Genomic DNA, 21,046 nt, shown 5'->3' on the forward strand with positions numbered 1-21,046 from the left:
TTCAAAGTATATGGGTCGCTGGCATAGAGGAATATAATTAATCAACCAAAATACAAGAGGACAGGCATGATCAGGCCTGCTGTAAAACTCAGGAGGGTCTGCATTTCTTGTAAAGGATAATAACTACATGTGTGCCTTTCAGTAGTCAGAGGTGTGCTGCTAGTAACCTTGCTCAGGCATTCATCTTCTTGAAGGACCTCAGGACACTGCATGGTAGAAGCTGTTGACTGATTTACAGTTTACTGAAATATGATTGTTATAGTGGTCCCTTGCTGCTCTTGCAGCTTGTTGAAGATGACAAAAACTATCAGTCATTGCTACCCTAAAAATTAAATACACATTCTAGATAGAGGGAAGGGACCAGAGGAGGAAGGGAACTGAAAGAGCAAGAGATCAAAACTGGGTCTTTGAAACAGGAAAGTCAATTATTTGGAAACCTTTGGCACCGCATTCAGAGTCTTACAGACCCTCCTGCTGGCAAAGTTACTGAGCTCTGTAACCTGCAAGCATTAAAAAATCTGTCATTGTACAGTGCTACTGTATGGTTACTCAGACTTCCAAGAAAGCACAAAATAGCAATTACCAGAGCAGATCATCACCATTTTACTACCAGAAAAGTGATCACAACCTCTTTTCTGAATGATCATGCCTTCCAGACAAAGCTCAAAGCAGAGCATGAGATTGTAAAGTGGATGCATAAATATGGGGAAAACACAGTTGCATTTGATCACTAATTCTGATATATGCAACCAATTAGCAGGGAATTGGCTTCACAGGTGCTGGAGATCCTGAGTGAAAGTACAGCAGAAACACGAGGTCTGCTCCTTGAGTGAACAGTTTGAATTTTGACTTTTTTTCAAGATTGAGGATTGGGTCTCAAAAGCACTCTTGCTATCTTGTAAATGACAAGAGGGAAAAAGTTGATAGTTTTCAGGGGGATGTTTTGTTTGTTGTGTTATTGTTTTTTCAATTTGCAGTACATGCTGCTACTACTACAACTTCTTTGCTTATTTTCAATCAATAAAGGAAACAAATTAATAACCCAGTAGCCAAACCATTTATTCTTTCTACTTGGCAAAGCTTTGAAATCCAGGCTGAATTTCTGCACTTTTCTCAAACTTAATAAGTTTTTGTTCATTTAGGAACAATCATGCTTAGCTCTCAGTAAAAGCATAGATTTTTATTTTACTGTGGGATATAAAGGCTTTAGCTCTCACTATGTAGTTCATACTACTACTTTTCCTTTTATCTCCATGTTTCAACCAAGTGCCTAATGCTGTAGGATATAGGTTCATAAGTAGCAGTAGTGAAGACAAAGTGCTGTAGATTTTTCCCAAGTGAGTACAGAAGGCACCTGAGACCCCTAAATGATACAAAAATCACATTACAGCACTTTTTAAAGTGACTAAAGTGGCTTTTTAAAGTGAGGTCAGACAGACGAGTTAGAAGCACAAATACTATTTATATATTTTTATATGCTATTTATGAATGCTATATTTATATATACTTTTAAAAGTATACTTATATACTTTTAATGTAACTTGTGCTCCTAACTTCTTTTGATACTGAAAATTCCAACTTATACATTGCCTGTGAAGTGTGTGAAGAAAGAATGCTGTTGACGAGCACATAAATTAAGTTTCTTCTCCTTTGATTTTCTCTCTCTGAAAAGTAAGTGAAACTCTTTCAAAGACAGGCTGGAGGGAGAAAGGGGGAGAGGGAGAATGGAGAGGAACATTTGGAACTGTAGCTTTGCATCTCATTGAGAGGAACAATTTATCAGAGCTGTGGAGCTGTCAGTCCTTGACATGATAAGGAATAACACCTAATGAGTAATGTTTCCTTCAAACCCAGCTCCTTTAATTACAAGCCTCTTCCTTGCAGGAGAGAGACAGAAGATGCAGAAACACCAATTTCATGCACTTGTGCCTGAATAATGTCTCTGTGCTGCCTTTTCCAGATGGCAACCTTTTCACTGGAGGAACTAATGATGTGGGCATATTTAGGGAAAAACCAATAACAGAGTCTTTAACCTTCAACAGCAAAAAGCATGTTGTACAAAATGTTCCTTGGGATACATTTACAAATATCAATTACATTGCTCACTGAGGTGTAATCAGCTGTAATAATCAAAATTAATTTTAAAAAATAATTAAACAGACCCCAGGGCAAATAGTCGATGTTCTTGCAGTATGACATCACAGACTACATGTGTACCTGGAAAGAACTTACTCATTGTGTAAGCAGCAAAGTGATTTTAAGAAACGAGAAGAGTGCTGTAAACATGCTGAGAAAAAACCTGCAGCTCAGTAAGGTACTACAAGATACATTACTCAGGTATCATAGCCTTCCTGATCAATACACCTGGAAGTGAACCAGCCATCACTGGGGATAAAGCTGCAACCTGCTGCAGCTTGAGCTGGAGGGTTAAAACTCCTTAAGCTGGTGCTGTAACAGACTTACTGTTTCCTCAACAGGAGGAAAAAAAAAGACCTTAGTATGTCCAGAACTCCAATAACATAAGCTCAGTCCAAAGCTCTGAATATTCTATCAATGCACTGCTGCCCCACCCTATAGCTGATTACTATAGCCCAAATGCACTTGAACATGTAACATCTAATTGGTGCTTTTTATTTGTGTTGAGAACAAAGTATTTATTTGTTGAGAACAAATGCCCAGAAAAAAGATGGGAATGGCCCTCTCTCTCAGCAAAAGAGGAGTTTACAGTGGCAAAGATAGTCCAGCTGCATTGCTGGCAGTAAGAATGCTGCATAACTTCCAGACCCACCCCTGGTTCATATAAGCACTTGTCTCCATATCTCTTGAGGCTAAACTAAAATTTGGACCTTTAATACTCTATATTGAGTAGAATATGAGAGGACAGTACTATGGTAATACCTGATTCTTTCTAATTCAGTGTCTGAAGGACAAGGTTTACATAAGTGGTGTCAGTCAAAGGCAGCAGCAAAGCCAACATCTCCTCACCTTGCTCTGACCCAAGCAGAACCCTGTGAGCACACACTCAGGTTGCTAAGGTTTTTCCTTTCAAGTGCAATAATTAGGCCTCATGCAAAAAAGTGTGCATTAATACTTTCTTTATGAATACTGCCAACTGAAGTTCTTCCGATCAATGAGTATTTCATAGTGATTATTTCTAGCAGTCTAGGAAAGGAACATTAACTGCAATAGGAGTCTGTTTTGCAATGGAACATGTCAACAGACATTCCAGACAAATTCTGCAGAGCCGTATCCAAGGCAAAGCCAGTGACAGAGAGAGAAAAGACAAAAAGAAGAAGTTACCTCAGATTTGCATGTCATTTCCTTTGTGTTTCGGCCAGGCACCAACCTAATAGCTGAGGAGAGGCTTTCGCTCCAGGAATTGTGCTTGCTCTGTGCCAGGGCTGACCCTGGTTTACTCTGGAGAACCTTTTTTTCAGATGCTGTGGGCCAGAATAGAAAAAAAAAAAAAAAGAAACATCATGTAAGACTTGAAGTTGAGCCTGTGGGAAGGTAGAGGCTTTGAGAGGCTTTGTATCCACATTAGACAAGATATAACAACATGACATTGCCTCATTCCAGCTTGCTTGACCTTCTAATTTATAAAAGGGGCATTGAATTAACATGTACTTCTCAAGTCTTTATTTAAAAGCCTCACAGATGCTTGACATAGACCAGCATCCTTATACAGACACGAATTTTGAATCCCTGCAGCACTACACACATTGGAATGCCCTTCTTCATCCAAATACCTTCCGTTTTAAATTTTCTTATGGGATACAACTGTCTAAGGAGATTTCCCTTGCAGTACATCACCAGATGACTGCAGAAGGCCTGGGGCATGACAGAGAAAGCAATCACAATCCTGGATGAGAGAAACGGAGAATCTGCTTTACCTAGCAGGTGATGCACAGAGGAAAGATATAACCAAGGAATCAGCAGCTTTCTGTTAAGTGCTACATTTACTGCAATGTCTTTGCTTACTACAAGTGTTCCATAAAAGAACAGAGACCTATCAAGTGCTGCCAAGCTTTTGTCATAATTTCTTCCCACAAAGGAGTGATCTCCGTTATCTTCATGTCCCTTTCTTTGTCATTTCCTTTTACAGAAAGATCCATCTTGTAAGTGTCCTCCAGAGCCTGCCGCCTCTGAGAAACAAGCTGCTTCCAGATGATTTCTACTGTTCTCAAAATCTCCTGATGGACTAGGAAACAAAAGAAACTACAAATGAAGAAACATGTTTTGTGTAATGAATCAAGTAGCAGATAAAGCAAAATCATCACATGTAGAACAGCACAGGTCCAGAACAGCTGCTAGAGTCAGTGGAGTCTATTCTTTTTGACAGTTGCCTCCACAGCTTCTAAGCCAGACCAGTCAGTCTAAAACAGCAGGACATTTATTTTACTATATTTCAACTCCCTGAAAGAAATAAGTAGGAGTGACGGACTATTCTAACTACTTTCTGACTTGGAAAACCATCTCATCAGAATTTTGATGATCTTCTTATCATACATAGAGTGCTAAAGCACATAAAAGACATTATTTATGTTGCCAAACATCAGTAGAGACAGTGGGGTGAAGGTAACCAAGTTATCAAACAATTTGACACAGCAACAGGATACTGTTCAAGGAAGTGCTGAGCTCTTCTGCTGTATTTCTCTGCAAATCAGACTTATTCAGTTGCATCATATTAAAGCCAAAGTATAAAAAAATAAAGAATTTTTTAAAAAGCATCACTCTTCTGTAGGGTTCAGGTGATGGCCTCCACACTGAGTCCAGCCCAAAATTTTTTCCAATGTTTCTCTTAAAAGAGCAAAATGTTTCTTCCTGTATACAACAGACAGATACAAGCTCTGCATAGGCCTTAAAAAAATGAATAGAGCTACAAATACTGTGTTGCTGGGCACTGATACTGGCCACAACATGGGGAAGAGATTTCCAAACTGATATCCATTACTCTTGAGGACATGGAGTGTGAATTTTGAATAAAAAAGTAGGATGTGAACAGGAGTAATTTTCAGCACAACCTTCCTTTCTCTATGCTGTGCCCACAATGTCTATACACTGAAGATGCAATTAAGTAGCACTTGTATAAGCTGCTCTGATAATGGTTTAGGCCAGGTACTTTCCTGTTCTGTAAGCCAAAGGCAACATGTGCCATAAATTACCATCATCTGGAGTAGGCAGGCTGCCCTCTTCGTCTTCACTGGGTGCAAGGAAAATTTGGTGATATGAAGCCAGCTTTGGTTTTGCATCTATCCCAAAACCTTCTGGATAGCTGTGACCAAAAAAAAAAAAAAAAAAAAAAAAAAAGGCATCACGTGAGGAAGCCAGACTTAAAACAAACTGAGGATACTGAAAAAGCTACAGGTATTTCTACACATCCACTCTCTGTCAGTGTGGTTTTCAAAGTCAAGGAGCATTCACCTTATCCCTGCACTTCTTAGTGTTCTTGTATGTACCATTCATCTCAATTAACTGGAACACAAGGCTATACTGATGTAGCCAGCTTGCATCCAGCTTTCTTGCACCTCCTCTGAGGATCTTGTATGCCATCTCTTTGCTCTGAATTTCTTCACTAGAGGTATCTCCCATTATGTGGGAAACACTGCCTCACTGCCTTGCTGTACTTAATCCAAGTTCTTTCACCAATGATTGTTCATTGAGTTTACAAAGCACTCAACACAACAAAACCATAAATTTTAGTGCCATGATATTAGTATAATGTAGATGTGATTATAATTGAGAACATCACCATGACCAAAGAGTTAGTGCTGCTTTGGGGGTGTGTGTGGGGTGGAGTGTCAGATCATTTACCAGTCAGTAGGTAAAAGATACCAGGAATTTCAACAGACCAGTAATACTTCCAATAAATGCAAAAGGCTTACTTAAGGCATCCAGACAACATGGGCTTGATCACAGAAGTGCTGTCAATTATATATAATATATAGCCAGTAGTAACATACTACGTTCTTTCAACTGTAAACAGGCACTATTACATGGGAGGGTCAAATTTCTTCGGTATGTAAAGCTACCATTTTTATTTCTGATTTTCTTTTAAATACCATAATTCTGACTCCCTAGATTTGCTATGTTTGGATTTTTGATAGCACCAACAATTCTGTAATTGTTTGTGTTTATATTCTTGCTACATACAAGCAACCCTTACCCCATTTCAACAGCTTTGGCCTGGAAGTTGTTATCTGACTGGAACAAAAACAATTCAAGAAAAGACCTCAGGAAGCAAGTTTCTGATATGATACTGTATTAATGGATTTAATTCAGACCATCTAAGCAGCATGGAAGGTTTTCATTGAAACATTAAATATCATTATAGTGAAAAAAAGCACTAGCCAATATTTGCTTCTTTTGACAAAACAGAGATGTCTAAAATCCCCAGCTTACATTACTAAGAGTATCTCAGACACATCACCTGTAAGAACAGCAAACAGATGGGGTATGGATGTTCTACCTCTATCCAAGCCAATGGCAAAACTCCCAACTTCAGTACAATCAGGACTTTGTCACTCAGATCCAAGTAACAATAGCCATAACAGAAAGATTAACAAGTTCCATGCAGACTTTTATATATGTTTTAAATGTACCCACACAAGAATAGCTTCTGGATAAGAAAAACTCTAAATTAGCCCATGTAGATATCTCAGAAAATGGCCACCTGCATGCTCTAGCCCACATCCCAGGAAGATTTTCAGATTCTCATTTTAATGATGGGCTTGTGAGCCAACTCCACTGAAATCAGTTCAAGCTTGTTAACTGCTGTTACTACTCTGAAATGAGTAAACTGGTGGAAACTCTGGATGAGTAAAAAGATACATACAGATGTTTCAGTTAATAAAGAGTAGCAATTAAACATATGTGCAAATTTAAGGGTTCTGTTTAGACAAACATACAAGCTTGTCTGGGTGTCTCTGAAATGAAACACGCTTTTCAAAATAAAAAAAAAAAAAAAATTAAGCATTATGTTATTACCAGCCACTGTGCCTTGCTTATTATACCCACAAACACATACACCAGCTGCCTCTGAGCAAGAGAGGTGGTAGGAAATTTTCTGCTCGCTAGTGTTTCAAGGAGAAAATAGCCTTCTAATTGAAGAAAAGTTTACCACTTCCACTTTCTTGCAGAAAGACAATCTATGGCCTCTGGAATACTGAGCACATGAGTAACCTTTCTCTCCTCCAAATTAAATGCTAAAAAATTACACCAAAACACTTCTGTTTTTTCATTTTTTAAAGTGTATGAGGAAAACAACCATCTTTCCCCAAGTGGCTTTACTCTACCACTTCAGCAGACACCAAATCAGAGCAGAAGGTTTGCCCTATTTAAAGCAGAGTCCTAGAGCACTGAGCCCAACGGGTCAAATGCTTGCTAGGATACAGTACATATACTACATTCAAAGTCCTTAGCTTCTAGTGATTCCCCCAAATGGATATTGCCTAAGTTTTGTGAAATCTCCCCCTCTGCACCCACTCCCATAGATAATAGCATAGAGATGCAAACAAATGTTATATTAAGATGAATGTTTATACCTGCCCGAATTCAGTTGGCAAAGGCAGTACATAAGGCAGACAATAAAATTATTATTTGAGTTGTAAGTTGCAAAAATAATGTCCCATTGCTCCTGCAGGACATTGAGAGTATTCAGAACATTAAACTGTTCAGGCAGCGATTGTTGTGGTCTGGATAGGCAGTGTAGGATGGCTCTGTTTAAACAGCTGTACAGGGCACTGAGGAAAACTTCCTTCTGAGAAACAGGGCTTTCTGAGACCTGTGAAAACACAAAACAGCAGAGTACTTGGCTTGCTCAAAGAACTCTCTCTCCAAGGATCCACTCCTCTCACTTCATTTAAGCTGTTGCAAACTTATTTTAGCAAAAGTGCTCTGAACTACTTGTCAGATACAAATTCTATTTTCCTGTATTTCTGCTGAAGTGCCCAGAATTGTGGAAGAGATTAATCTGTTCCTGTTGAGCAACACGTACACAGCTGACAGACAGTGCCATAAAAGACCTAACTATCACATTTCTGCGCTGCAACATCTAGCTTTGATGGTCATTTGGAGCCATTATGTGCTCATGCAAGGAAACAGGAATAATCACAGTCACCAAATGGATTACAGCCATCTTCTTAAGAATTGCTGTATCACAACCTCAATGTGAAACAGAGCATATTACAACATGCTGATAACAGTTGGAAAAAAATTTCATGTGAGTCACCCCCATAATCTGTTTGGCAGTGAAGAGCAGGATTTGCTTGGGGTCGGCAGCAAACATTCCACAGTTCAGCTTCTCAACCAGCTTCTGAGCAAAATAAGCAATATTCATCATGGATACAGGTGCAGTTGTTTCTGAAGTGCCATGAAGATCACTGCTCCCTGGAGAGGATACAAGAGAGTTGATTATGCTAAAGCAGACTGAGAAGCAAAGAAAAAATAATATGTGAGATGTAGTATTACCAGGGCTGAGAAGGAACAGGACTTTACATGCTGTAAAGTCTCAGAAGTGGGATGTGTCTAAGAAACTTCTAGGTCTACCTAGAACCTTAGTTAGACTGGAAATTATGGCTCCATCTTAAGGACAGAATCAGTCTCACTAAAATACTATCATGAAGGACTGGTCCAACTGATGACTCAAAGGAGAGCAGCAACAACTAATGTATCAGGGTCGTTTTCAGAAGCACTTAAGGATAAACCTAGATTTCTTTCTAAGTACTTTATTTTTAATGTTTAGAAGGTGTTCTCAAAAAGAGGAAAAAAAAAGTGGAGACTCTCTAAAAAAATAGTAAAACTACAGTAATTTATGCAAACTGGCCTACAGCAGGAATGAATGGACAGTCCAGCTTGCTGAGCTGGACTGTCCTAGCTACTGTTTCCAGACCTCTCTAGAAATCACAGCTACATGCCGAACATCAGCTACTTAATGATCTGATTCTCACCACTCACCTCTTGGTCTTGTTTTCCTCTCGCCTTGGCTGTTGACATGGAAAACATCCATAGCAGACAGCAGAAGTTTTGTCTGAAAATGTCTCTTCTGCTCACTGGTGGCATCCTCTGGAGAAACCTGTACAGGGAGAATATACGTAATAGTACAGCAGGAAAACAACCAGGAAATCAGACTCAAATTCACTTTCAAACCTTATTCAAAGGCATTTGATTTCAGTGGATCTTTGGCAGTTTATCCCTGTCAAAGGTTCAGATACAGTAAAAGTTTTGCTCAATAACCAAGAAGAAATTCCAAGAGACACTCAGTACTGAGGCAGTTCAACATATCTCCTAAACACATAGGCACCATGTTAGGAAGAGGAGGGCAAAAACAGCACAAAAAGAGCAAGCACAGCTATTCCACCTCCCTCGCACACTTTCGCCCTTGGTGTGGGCATATGAAACAGCAGCTTCAGGCTGAGAATTTATCTTTGCCAGCTAATTCACAGTTACATGTAGATGCAGAGATCTGGTGTACTCCTCTGTGCAAAGGGAACATGGTACCTCTCATAGAGAGTTCAGCAAGAGTGCACACATGGGTAGTTACTGGGCAGTAGATGAGATGGCAGAACCTCATACTCGAGCTGGGAAAAAAGGAAATCTTACTCTCTAGACGACAGCCAGTTACCCTCCGCACACCGAACACAAACAAGCTTTTGCACAGGGCCAAAACCTGGCTTCATAGGTGGCCCCCAAGAGATCTTGCCCTCAGGGTATTTCAGCTTCACTTAACAGGCTCAGGATTCAGATAGTCAGAAGAGCCATCTTCTATTTTAAACTCCACCAAGCCTTCAGATGCTATTGTATGAGCCTTCAGGGGGAAGTGCTGCTCTGTAAAACAATTTAACTCATGACAGTTGTAGTCAGGCTTATCTTCATTACTATCTACATTACATTCTGCATCAGAACTCACATCTGGGACATCTGGACTGTCAAAAATTCGGAGCTGAAGCCTAAATTTTCCACTTTCCCTTTCTTCAGGCTACTCTAACTCTTTCCAGTGCTTTGAGTGGCTGAAATACATAACCCAGACTCAACTGTTACAGCTTGTATTAATCTGTCCTGAAAATGGAGACAATTGCTTTTAGTTTATTTGAGGACTGAAAAGAATTGTTGTCTCAAAAACCAGTACACAGGAATGCTCCATGTGAAATTTTCTGTTTGCAACAAATTCAAGGGTTGCTCTAATGACAAGCAGGTATTACTAAGGAAGAGAATTTTTTTATACTTTACTTCAATGTTAAATGTTGTTTCATAAATGCCTTTGTTGTTGTCTAGGGGCAGCATTTTCTTAGTTCACATGAACACAGAGCAGGCAGAAAAGACCTTTCTTCCTTGTGAAAAAAGTAAGAGTTCCATTCCACTAGGAAGTACCACACACCTTCTGAGAGCCATGATCCCAACCTTACCCTAGGCTGCTGAAAAGGCTGACTGAATACACTCCCTCATGATGGTTGGCACCTTTTTTTCACTTGGCCACTAGCAGGACACCTCCTGTCATTCCACCCCCAGTGAAAGGTAGAGCAGTAAAGCTGGATGACTACAAGAGAGACCTCAAGAAGCAGCTCAAGTGGATGCCCTTGTTTGGTTGCTGGGATGTTGAGAAGACTGTCCATGAGGAGAACTTGCACAAAATCCCACACATGTTTCTTGGCAGGGTGTGGTAGGAGTGGGAGAGAAGAGGGTTCAACACAGCCTTTCCCTTCAGCAATGGCTGGACCATCAGGAGACAAAAGACCTTCAGAGGGTCCCTGTGGAAACAGACAGCAATGTGTTTTAACTCATAATATCCTTCAAATTGATTTTTTTCTCCTAGTAACCCATCTCTGATCTGAAGGGTTTGTGCTGGCTTAAACACACGTACCTTAGGTGGTCCAGAATGGAAAGCAACCATAGCCAAAGTTTTCAAGAAGTCAGGACAGTGCCACATGGGGTCCTGAGTATAACTGTGATAGATCAAGCACAGAAACTGGATAACATTCACTGGATAGGCAATCTCCCAGGAGCCTTCTGCATCTGCTATAGGCTGAACACAGACAAATGCACATCTAGTCAAGGCAGAATTCCTTTCATTCATATAAGCTTATCTCTGCTCCTCTCTAGGTATTCCTAAGCAACTAAGTAAGCATGACATGGACACAGACAAGTCAGGCAAGGCACAGGCAGCCAACTTGAGCTTGTAGGTTGAAGATACACCCAATCAAAAAGGTGATATCACCTCATCATCAAGAATTAACGAAATGGGTAATGCTGTGGGTAAGATCCATCTTTACGTTCAGAAGTTCTGAAACGTGAGCCCATCATATCCTCTGCTATGTAACATAACCAGGCCAATAGTTGTGTTGACGTTTTGAAGTCCCTGCTCACTGCTAAGCTGTATTGCCCTGTGAGGGTAGAGGAAGGCCAGGGGCTACAGGTAAGGACTGCCACTGACATCTGACACACTCAAGCAGTTTATTCTACCATTCATACTGCCCTGTCCTCACAACAAAACACTTACCTTATCCACAGTAACTCTAACCATTTCCAGCAATAAAACAGCTGCCTCTGCACACAACCCAATTTTGAGAACATTCTCCGTAAGGTGGTGCTGCGAGATCCACTGCAACATAGATTCAAGATCTTTCTACAATAGGAAGAGACGTATTTCAAGAAGAGATGGGAATTATTTGTGATACATCAAGAACAGTGCCTGCTCTCTCCACATCAGAAAAAATCCCAAAACATGATCACTTCCAGCATCTCCTCCCTCTCTTACTAAATGTGTTTCCCAGGATAGCCCTAATGGATTGTCTTCTTCTGAAAGATTTCTTTGGTACTTCCAGGGCAAGAATGCCTTATGGCTTCTCAGGACACTGGGGAAAAGCACCCAAATCCACTAATTCTGAGATTTTGAGTGTTGACAATGTAAGAACAGACAGAGAAGCTAATCTGAATTACCTTCTAAAACGCAGTAGTTAAAGGACATTTAACACTTGAATGAACAAGTTTGTACTGAGCACAATTTTCCTTAAATCAAAGTTAATTACTTAGTTTTTAATGTATGAATGACTAATTTTAACTATGACAAAAACTGAGTAAGGTTAACTTGCCTGACAAACCTTTCATAGAAAAGGCCACAAAATGCCAAAGTAGTAAAGCAATAGCATCTTCATGCTTGTCCATTATTTTTTTCATACCTTGGCTTCTTCGGGTGGTTCAGACTGTGGAGTTGCCAGAAACAGCCCCGACACAAGCAAGTAGATCTCGGGGATGTGGACATGATCCATCAGACATCTTTGCAACACAGAAAACCCAAAAATCAAGAAGGAGCCATTGTCAGGCACCGCAGGCTGAGTTTTTAAATTATCTTTAAAGGAAAAGAAAAGGAAAACATTCTGAGGAAGTCTCTAAAAATGAATGCCATGTCAGAGGAAGGATTATTGACCCAGCTTTATCCCAATTTGTCTGTGTCCCATGGCACTCAGTACTCTGCTAGGCTGCAATATTAACAGTTCACAAACTTTCTCAGACTAACAGATAAGAACCCACTATCAAGTTTTGTTACGGGTGATTCTACCTGAATTATTCTTCCTTTCTCTTGCCTTTCTCAGAACTATAAAGCAAGATGAACACATCTTAAAGAAACAGAAGGTTTCAGGCCATAAGTTGACATCTTGACACCTCTCAGGCTTATCAACTAGCCTGGCTTTATGCAAAACAAAAAGATACCTCTCACTGCAACTGGTAATCAGAGATTCCAACTGTGATGCAAGGGAGAAACAATGCTTTCCACTCTTCAGCACAGAAAAGCTGAAGTACTAGGACAAGCTTGCCTTAGAAAGTAATATCAATTCTTGGTCTACTGAGATCAGTGGGAATTCTCCTGTAACCTACTTCAGTGATCTCCTATCACTGAGCTGGATCAAGGGATTGTTTCAGGAGTATTAAACTGACACATACCCATTAGAATACTCAACCCTGCAGAGCTGTTTTCCAGCCAGTGCCCAGCCACAATCCCCTCCTTGAATTTGTTCAGCAGCAAACGATTGTGGAGGAAGCACAGAAGTAGTTTGATTCCAAGCACAACTGTGCTAGAGTGCAGGTAGCTCTGTGTGAACAGCAGAAACCAGTCTGGTCCCAGTGCCAAAAATGTTTCTTCTTGTTCCCTAGGACAAACAGGTAAATGAAGGCACATGAAAGGAGACATGGTGAAAGGCAGAAAGGAGATTTTATTTAAAATTATCTCTAAGTAATTTAGAATCTGAAGTTTCTCTAGAGAAAGTCTGATCAAAGGTTTACCACAACACAGAAGTACAAAGATTTAACAACAGACTCCTCAACACAGTCGTGTAATTCCCACTAAATCCCAACTTATATTACTGTCAGTAAAAAAAAATTTGTTAACATGAAGCTCCTTCTGAGATAGTGTATCAGTGACAGAGGGAGGTAAAACTACATCACAGACTAGAATTTTCAACCTATGAAATTCAAAATTCTGGTTTACAGTTTGAAGTCCAAGATAGGTTAACTAGTGAAAATGCACAGTTACAGCACCCAGCACTATGACCTCAGCCTTTCTGTCATACAAGGTAGAACTGTAGTAACTGCATGTTCATGGGGGATGCACGTAATCCCCTATTAGACTAAGCTGATTTTGAAACACAGCTGAGGTTTCTTCAGCCCTTGCAATGCAGAAGAAACAGCAATATCAAAATTCCTCATTTGAGGCATTTTCCAAAACATGAAACTTTTTTTAAAATGGAGATCAGATGTGTGAATGGATCATGCATCAGTGTGAATGTCAGATAAATCAGTGACAAAAGAAACCCTCTGAATCCAGTTTGCTCTTTCTTACTATTTTGTTGTGGTTTTAGTCCTGGTCAAACAACAGTAAAGAGGAAATCTAGAAGACAGAGACACCCATGCCTTCCTAAATGGTTATTACTTACTCAGAGGACAGATGAAGTTTGTCTGAGCACAGTACATCTAACAGCATTTTCAGTAACTGGTTTCGAAGCCAGATTGTCTTTCCAGATGTTTGGCTTAAGGCTACAAATATCAGAAAGTTATAAAGAGTAATGAAGAGACAAAACACATGTTCCATTGCTTTGATGAACAACCTTGTTTGCACCAAATTAGTCCAATGGAAGACCTTATATCAATCTTTTCAAAGTAAAAAGATGCAGACATCAGATTCCGGACACAAGAATTCCTGCTAACATCAGAAATGACCAGTGCTTGCATTGTCAAAGTCCTCTCTTTAGAGTCACTGACAACTCATACAGACTACATATTGAACAATAATCCACAGGAAGCAATCTCAGGTTAACTAGAGAAGGAAAAGTAAACAGGCGATCTGACTTGTATTGCCTAGCTGTGAGGTCTTTGTATACAAACTGGAGTTATCAATGTGTCTTTAATAAAATATATCGTTTAGAGCTGCAATAACTAATAAAATCTCAACTGAAAGATCACAACGAACGAGCCAGCTGACTGGACGTTCCCACACACAAAACTGACATAAATCCACAGATATTTTAAAAGGTACGGAGTTCCAACTGTAAGTATAGCAAAATGTTCATGGAAAATCCAGGATGCCAAGAGAAATTTTTATTCCTTGTAACAACTGAGTATGTTAGCTTTGGGGCAATTTCAATTTAATGGCCTTCATCTCTGTGTATATCTGTGAAATGCAATATTGTGTAGGCTCTAGACAAGGCAGCTGAAGCACTGTTGACTTATTAGTAGAGATAGGGCAAAAGGGGAACTCCCTTAGGAGGAGAAGGATTTTGCTGTAGGTCAGATCTCCCTGGATTTATACACAGTGACTGTCACTTCACTATTCTTCGCATCAGGCCTTTGTAGCAATATAAGTTTTCCCAAAAATTCAGGTCACCTCAATGCAGCCTGTCCCTTTCCAGGTGAAGTCACTTGAATGGTGTCTCTTCCTGCCACTGGAGGCAGAAGCACTATGTTTCATTTAGGGTCCGTCATGCCCTGGGGAAGAAGTGCAATACTTTATCCATCAGAACATATACACCAAAGGTAGCTCCTCACCTTCGTCGGGCATCTCAGCCACACTGTCCAGGCAAATCTGATTTTCATCCACAGAAGAAGGTTTCAAAGTGTAAACAAGGAACAATCCAATCCTTGCAGAGGAAGAAGGAACCAGTTTTGGTCAGCAGAAAGACATTCATTTAATTCCTTTGAGATTCAATGCAAATCTCAATACTCATTAACAATGACTGTTAATGACAACTCCAGGAAATTCTAACAGTTGCAGAAACTGGGGTTGAAATAGGAATGCAAAAGTTCATAAACTAGGAAGCAAATAATAATGACATCGGTCTACAAGTGCAAGTAATATCTGTTTTACTATGGAAACTTTTTCATTTTTCTCTTGATTTTAAAGAACTTTCACCATGAGGAAAGTAATACTGAGTTAAACACACTACTTGTACAAAAGATTCTGAACTCCCTGTGGCACTGTTATCACCACTTGATTTCCAAGCATGTAGAGGAGCACAGAGAAATGCCAGCAGCTACTCAGGGAGGAGAACTGGAAATCTGCAGCTTGCTTTCACAGATTGCCTGGTTCTAACCATAGATAGATTAGTATGACATACACACTTAGTGCAAGTACATAACCTCCTCCTCCCCACAAGAAGAGCATTTCTTAAGGGACAGAACACCACTTGTTCTGCAGCAATTTCCATTGATGTGTCAAAAGTCTGGGACTAGCAGAAACCACAGCACCTTTCAGTGCTGGGGAAATCCTGATATAGTCACTGGTCTCCTGGATATGGAAGGATAGGGACTGTCTTTATCTACTTGCTCAACACTCACGTGCCTGACAAACAAATTACAATGGAATAACAAAACATGATATTTTAAGAGAAATGCTCATTCAGACTCCCTACCACATCACAAATATGATGTACTAAATCCACTACTCACACCTGTATGAAAAAAGAATAAACTAAGTCCTACAAACTCAGGGTAGGAAGTAAGAACATACATACAGGTAATTCCACAAAACAGCTAGGAAGCAGTAAGTTCACATATGAGCTTGCAGTAAGTTCATGTATTAGCTTACTCCACAGTATCTACTTGAAGTACTTGTACTCTTCAACAGAACAAAAGGCTGACTGCAGAGACAACAGGTTTGACATGCAACTGCATTTTTTAAAGTACATTTTGTTAAGACAAAGAGCTTTAAAAAGAGCTGTCATCTGTGCAGTGCATTTCCCTGGAGTTAGGTGGCTGTAGCCAGCACTATGAATGCCTTCCTCAGTTCACAGGCTGCAGGCTGATGCAACTGGGCTGGGAATATAAAATGGCACAGTGTTTACATTCTGTGGAAAGCAAACAAGGGATTAATTCCTTGCTTCATGAAATCCTGACTAACATATGTTAACTGATTGAAATTCAAGAACAAAAAGGATAGTTACTGGGATGTAAACCAAGACAACAACATTAGGTATGTAGTTGACTGGGGTCAAGTGGCAATACCATAGTGATTGAAATACTTTAGGGGCAGGCTTTAAGGAAACAAAATATTAAGTATAGACTTTGAGTAGTCTCAGTCATACCACCAGACTTGTTTGTGCCATCATTGTAAAGGTCATTGCCCAACCCATCTTCACATAAACATAAACAAACATAAGACTGGACTGAATTCTGTTTTGATGGCATGAAAGAGTTTTTCATCAATGGGGATTTTGCAGTTGCCAGAGATCTGGAGGCTGCTACCAAAGATGAGGTGAAAGAAGTTTTACTATAGAGCTGTCTCTAACACTGGCAGTATATCTCATCTGCAAATTGAAAAAAAACTTTTAGACTTGAAAGTTACCTGAGAACATCTCTTGTGTTAAAGTATCCTTGCAACAAATGGGAGAGGATAGTGCAAACCACGGTGATCCTGGAGTTACGGATTTCGGGATCATTGAAGAGGAAAATGAGCTTGGGCACCATTTGCACCTGGTAGGCAACTGCAGCATTCTGACATCCATGTCTATAAAAAAGCACAAAGCCTATTAAAAGCTTTACTGGAAAGAACCCAATTTGCTGGGTTCTCAGGTTGTGCTGATACTTTACACCTTTGACTTCTAATGTTGCCTTGGAAACATTACAAGCACTGTCAGATAAACTGAATATGTGTCAGCAATGGAGATCTGAAAACTTCATGTGTTCTCTACCCAGCCCATCTGCCCTCTCCCCCAGAAACTGCTGCATTTCAATGAGTTCAAAGAAAAAAAAAAAACACAATCAATTTTCAAGTAGTGAGTTGGTGGTAATAAATGCTATTCTTGTAAAACTCAGTAAAGGACACCAGACAGCACCCCATAGATCTTTCTGGTACCAAAAAGAAGGAATCTACTATCCTGCTCTACTTAGCCTCTCTGCCATGCTATGTCTCTTCAGATACATTTAACTCTAGTACAGCTGATTAAGAAATTATAATTACAAAAAGTCTTCCTGGGTTGTGTTTTGGTTTTAAAAACAAATTAGTGATATTTTTTTTTTTAATTATTACATACTCAGTTTAAACATTTAGATTTCTCCTCCCCATCAGACATTTAAAACTGCCATCATACAACAGCAGTTACATGTGAACCAGGTCACCAAATAGGTTTTCCCAGTCTGACCCCACAGTCAACTCAGGGGCTGATCAAATCACTAACTCTGGACTTGAAGGAGCAATATAGGAATGATTCATGCCTGGAGAGCACTGATTCTAGCTAGGATTGGACTCTTCACATACACCTCAGTTCCAGCTTCAGGTTACAGATGAGTTTGTCACACATATTTCTGATTCAGACACTGGCTTGCATACCTGGAGGACTGCAAGATCTCCTTAAGATGTGAAAAAAGAGCAAGGTCAAGATTTTCTGGTGCTTTCACCCAAAGCTGAAAGACAAAGGAAATCAGAGGTTTTATTGCTCTGCTGACCTGAGAGAACAGTAACCTGTGGCAGAGAGTTACAAGTAGTTCAGGGAAGATAATATAATAAACTCTCAGTCATTTCTGCAATGACAACTTCAAGTACTGGGAAATTCCTACCAGTGTGAGGAGTTGCTGCTTCTGAGCTAGCCCTGTAAACTAGACCCTTAGGGTCTCCAGGAACACTCCAGAAACTGTACTGGGGCACACTGGGGAGATATGGTGACAAAGTACCTGCCATTTCAGGAGCTACCACCACCTCAGGTGAGCCACAGTGTGGAAAATCATCACCCACCACTCTGTCCCAAATACTAGCTCCATGAAGTGCTATGAGTAAACTAGACTTCATACTATAAAGCCATCTTTAATACAGCCAAATCCATAAAGTAACATCCACAGTTTTACCTCAAAGTTGCACAGAACATGATGAAATGCACTATAATTCTTGATGACTGAAGACTCAAAGCCAAGCTCAGCTGTGCCCGCTAAGGAGAACATTAACTGCAAAATCCTGTTGTTCAACAGCTGTGTCTTACTCTTCAGCAGATAGGTCAGTACCTGAAAAAAAAAAGACTTAATAAGTATCTGCAGAGTATAAATGTGTATTCAAAAACTAATACATGAGACTATTTTTTAATTCAAGACAAATGCACTGTTTACTTGGCTGTACTAGTCATGCATGCATACATCTTAAATCAACATTATGAAGACAGCAAAGGTTTCAGTCCAGGCATAAAATTTAGTGCAGTAAGTGAAAGGGTAAGTTTTTGAACAAGTTTGACAACTCTGTGACATTGAACAGGAGCAAAATATATGCCTTATTATGTTGAATGGAATTTACAAAAAACAACATTAGAAAAAAGTATATAATCACGGTAGGTTTTCTGCACTATTCTTCATAAATGTATTCTTAGTTGCTTGGAAATAGTGTTTAAGAAACAATATTAATGTTGACCTCTTCAAATGAAAGACATTTGTGGGAAACATTGCCAGTTTTTCAACTGAGTCTACCTTTGAATTCCTTATACAGTGACAAAATTATTCAGAAAGCATGCATCATGCATCATTGCAACATGATGATCAGCTACATGGAGAGATCACTATTCGTCATGAAGTCGAAAGGAACAGTTCATACACATCTAGAGGCTGGCATTCACCTTCAAGAAAGGATTGGGCAAGCAATATCCAAGTATGATAAACATATTCATATAAATCAGGAACAATTTATGAACAACTCACAAAATGGGAAAATATAAAGTTTATAATAAATCATTCATGAAGCCATAATATTAAGAGTCTCATTTGAAACCAGCTGTGTTAAAGGCTTCTCTGTTCCATAAGACTCTGCTTTGCCTACACAGCATAAAGTAAATTATACTGAACAGAAACCTCACACTTGAGCTTTAACTCATCCAATATTATGTATATAGTGCTTAAATACAACCAAACTCTTCAGTATGCACAGCTTTCAGGTTTGAAAGATGAACTTAGGACAAACCTAATTAATGAAATCCAAACAACACTTATTTATATCAGCACAATTCCTAATGCAGAATGAAGACCAAGCCATAGGAATTCATTGTTGGTCCTACACTTGGCAGTCTGCAAAGAGGAATCTTAGGCTTCATGAGCTGAAGGGAAAAAGCAGGCCTGCATGAGACTTAGTCTCTTGTGGAAGGGATCAAGTGTGTTGGTGAAAGGTGAAGGTTGGGCCACTCACAAATCTGCTGCACTGGCTTATTTAGTTTACTAAATCACATCTGGCTAAGAAGCATCTGTCCTTACCTTACTATTAGCAGCTAAATCATTATAGAGGTTCCCAGGGAGAGTAAGCACAGAATTTAGAGCACTAGTCTATATCCCCTTCTCAGAGATTCATAACTTAGAAAGTTCTAATCATAAATACCAGGATATGTTTGTTTTTTTATAGGTTTTGCTGTAAGGTTCTCCAAGGGAAATACTATAACCAGAATGAAGGAACAGAAGAGTATCTACCTGGTACCCATGCATGTGCCTCATCAATTTTTCACTCATTGGGCTACTGTTCAGGATGGAGTTGAGAACTTTGACAGCTGCATACATGGTGTGGTCATCACAGGCCATAGCAATGAGACCCAGGAGAATGGCAGGGCCTCCAATGAAGTTCAGGCTAGTAGCTGCTGGAGAGGACTGGAACACTCTTACCCCTAGGAAATCACAGTGTTACTCGACCAGGAAGTTGCATGGACTAAATCTGTTACTGGACAGAGAAATGCCCAACTCTTAAACAATATGAAACATTAAGGCATAGTGTATTTACCATATTGGCCCACAGCAACTGATCCAATAGTTCGCAAGGAACCTGAGAGGTGTCCAGCTATATTCTTAACTAGGAATATTGGAGTTGAACTGTCCCGAGAGTTAATCCCAATCTAAAACAGACAAAAGAGGCATGCTAAGAGAAACTGTGGCAGTATTAGGGAGACAAAAACTAACAACCAGACACTCTAATAGTTTAGATTTTTTATTACTTTTAGACTATGAAAACCTTTATTTTCCCTTCAAGGTTGATTGTTAGGACAAACACTCACCCACCTCAAATATCCCACAACCCCACCACTTTGACATGTTTTTAGGCTTGGCATTGGTGAGAATGGTAGAATAGCATGTGAATAGTCATTGTGGAGGCATTAAGAAATCACAGACTGAAACAAATTATCATTAGACCTGAAAATTATGGCTTCTGTTGCTGTTTCAAAAAAGGCTTTTAACATTGACATTGACACTGTCCAACTTATTCCTCTCCACAGACAAGAACAAAACCATTAGTAGAATGGAGTTAAAGAACTGGAAGAGAAGCTGGGGGGGGCGTGGGGGGGTAGAAATCACTGAAGTTATGTAACTAAGAAAGTCACAAGCTTTGCTCAAGGAAACCAATCAGAAACTAAAGAAAACATGTTTAAGACAAATGAGAGAAATTTGTGACCTCTTTGGCAATCAGACGGCCATCCACTTCATTGTAGGAGATCTTTATATCTTGGACTGTAGTGAGAGATGAGCATACAAAATTGATTCCAAATGAAATCTTCTCTTCTGCGACCAGAGGTGTAGGATTATGATCACTGTACTTGTCCTCATCTAAAACAAG

At 39.7% G+C, this 21,046-nt stretch overlaps 1 protein-coding gene across 3 annotated transcripts in view; it reads right to left on the reverse strand.

The window, feature by feature from the left end:
* Nucleotides 1-21,046, reverse strand: part of WDFY4 (WDFY family member 4) — a 140,498-nt gene that overhangs the window by 73,707 nt on the left and 45,745 nt on the right. For all 3 annotated transcript variants that reach the window (XM_082054359.1, XM_082054360.1, XM_082054361.1), the window contains 19 exons: nt 20,885-21,036; nt 20,219-20,330; nt 19,915-20,105; nt 18,325-18,477; nt 17,813-17,886; nt 16,829-16,990; nt 15,034-15,125; nt 13,926-14,025; nt 12,937-13,142; nt 12,174-12,343; nt 11,495-11,620; nt 10,859-11,020; nt 10,548-10,745; nt 8,956-9,073; nt 8,231-8,388; nt 7,545-7,783; nt 5,166-5,275; nt 4,010-4,201; nt 3,301-3,440 (listed from right to left, as the gene is read on the reverse strand). In XM_082054359.1, the coding sequence (XP_081910485.1) occupies nt 3,301-3,440; nt 4,010-4,201; nt 5,166-5,275; nt 7,545-7,783; nt 8,231-8,388; nt 8,956-9,073; nt 10,548-10,745; nt 10,859-11,020; nt 11,495-11,620; nt 12,174-12,343; nt 12,937-13,142; nt 13,926-14,025; nt 15,034-15,125; nt 16,829-16,990; nt 17,813-17,886; nt 18,325-18,477; nt 19,915-20,105; nt 20,219-20,330; nt 20,885-21,036 (2,855 nt within the window). The remainder of the gene's footprint in view (nt 1-3,300; nt 3,441-4,009; nt 4,202-5,165; nt 5,276-7,544; nt 7,784-8,230; nt 8,389-8,955; nt 9,074-10,547; nt 10,746-10,858; nt 11,021-11,494; nt 11,621-12,173; nt 12,344-12,936; nt 13,143-13,925; nt 14,026-15,033; nt 15,126-16,828; nt 16,991-17,812; nt 17,887-18,324; nt 18,478-19,914; nt 20,106-20,218; nt 20,331-20,884; nt 21,037-21,046) is intronic.

This window comes from Streptopelia decaocto (genome assembly GCF_964273445.1).
Source record: "Streptopelia decaocto genome assembly, chromosome: 5".
NCBI lineage: Eukaryota > Metazoa > Chordata > Aves > Columbiformes > Columbidae > Streptopelia > Streptopelia decaocto.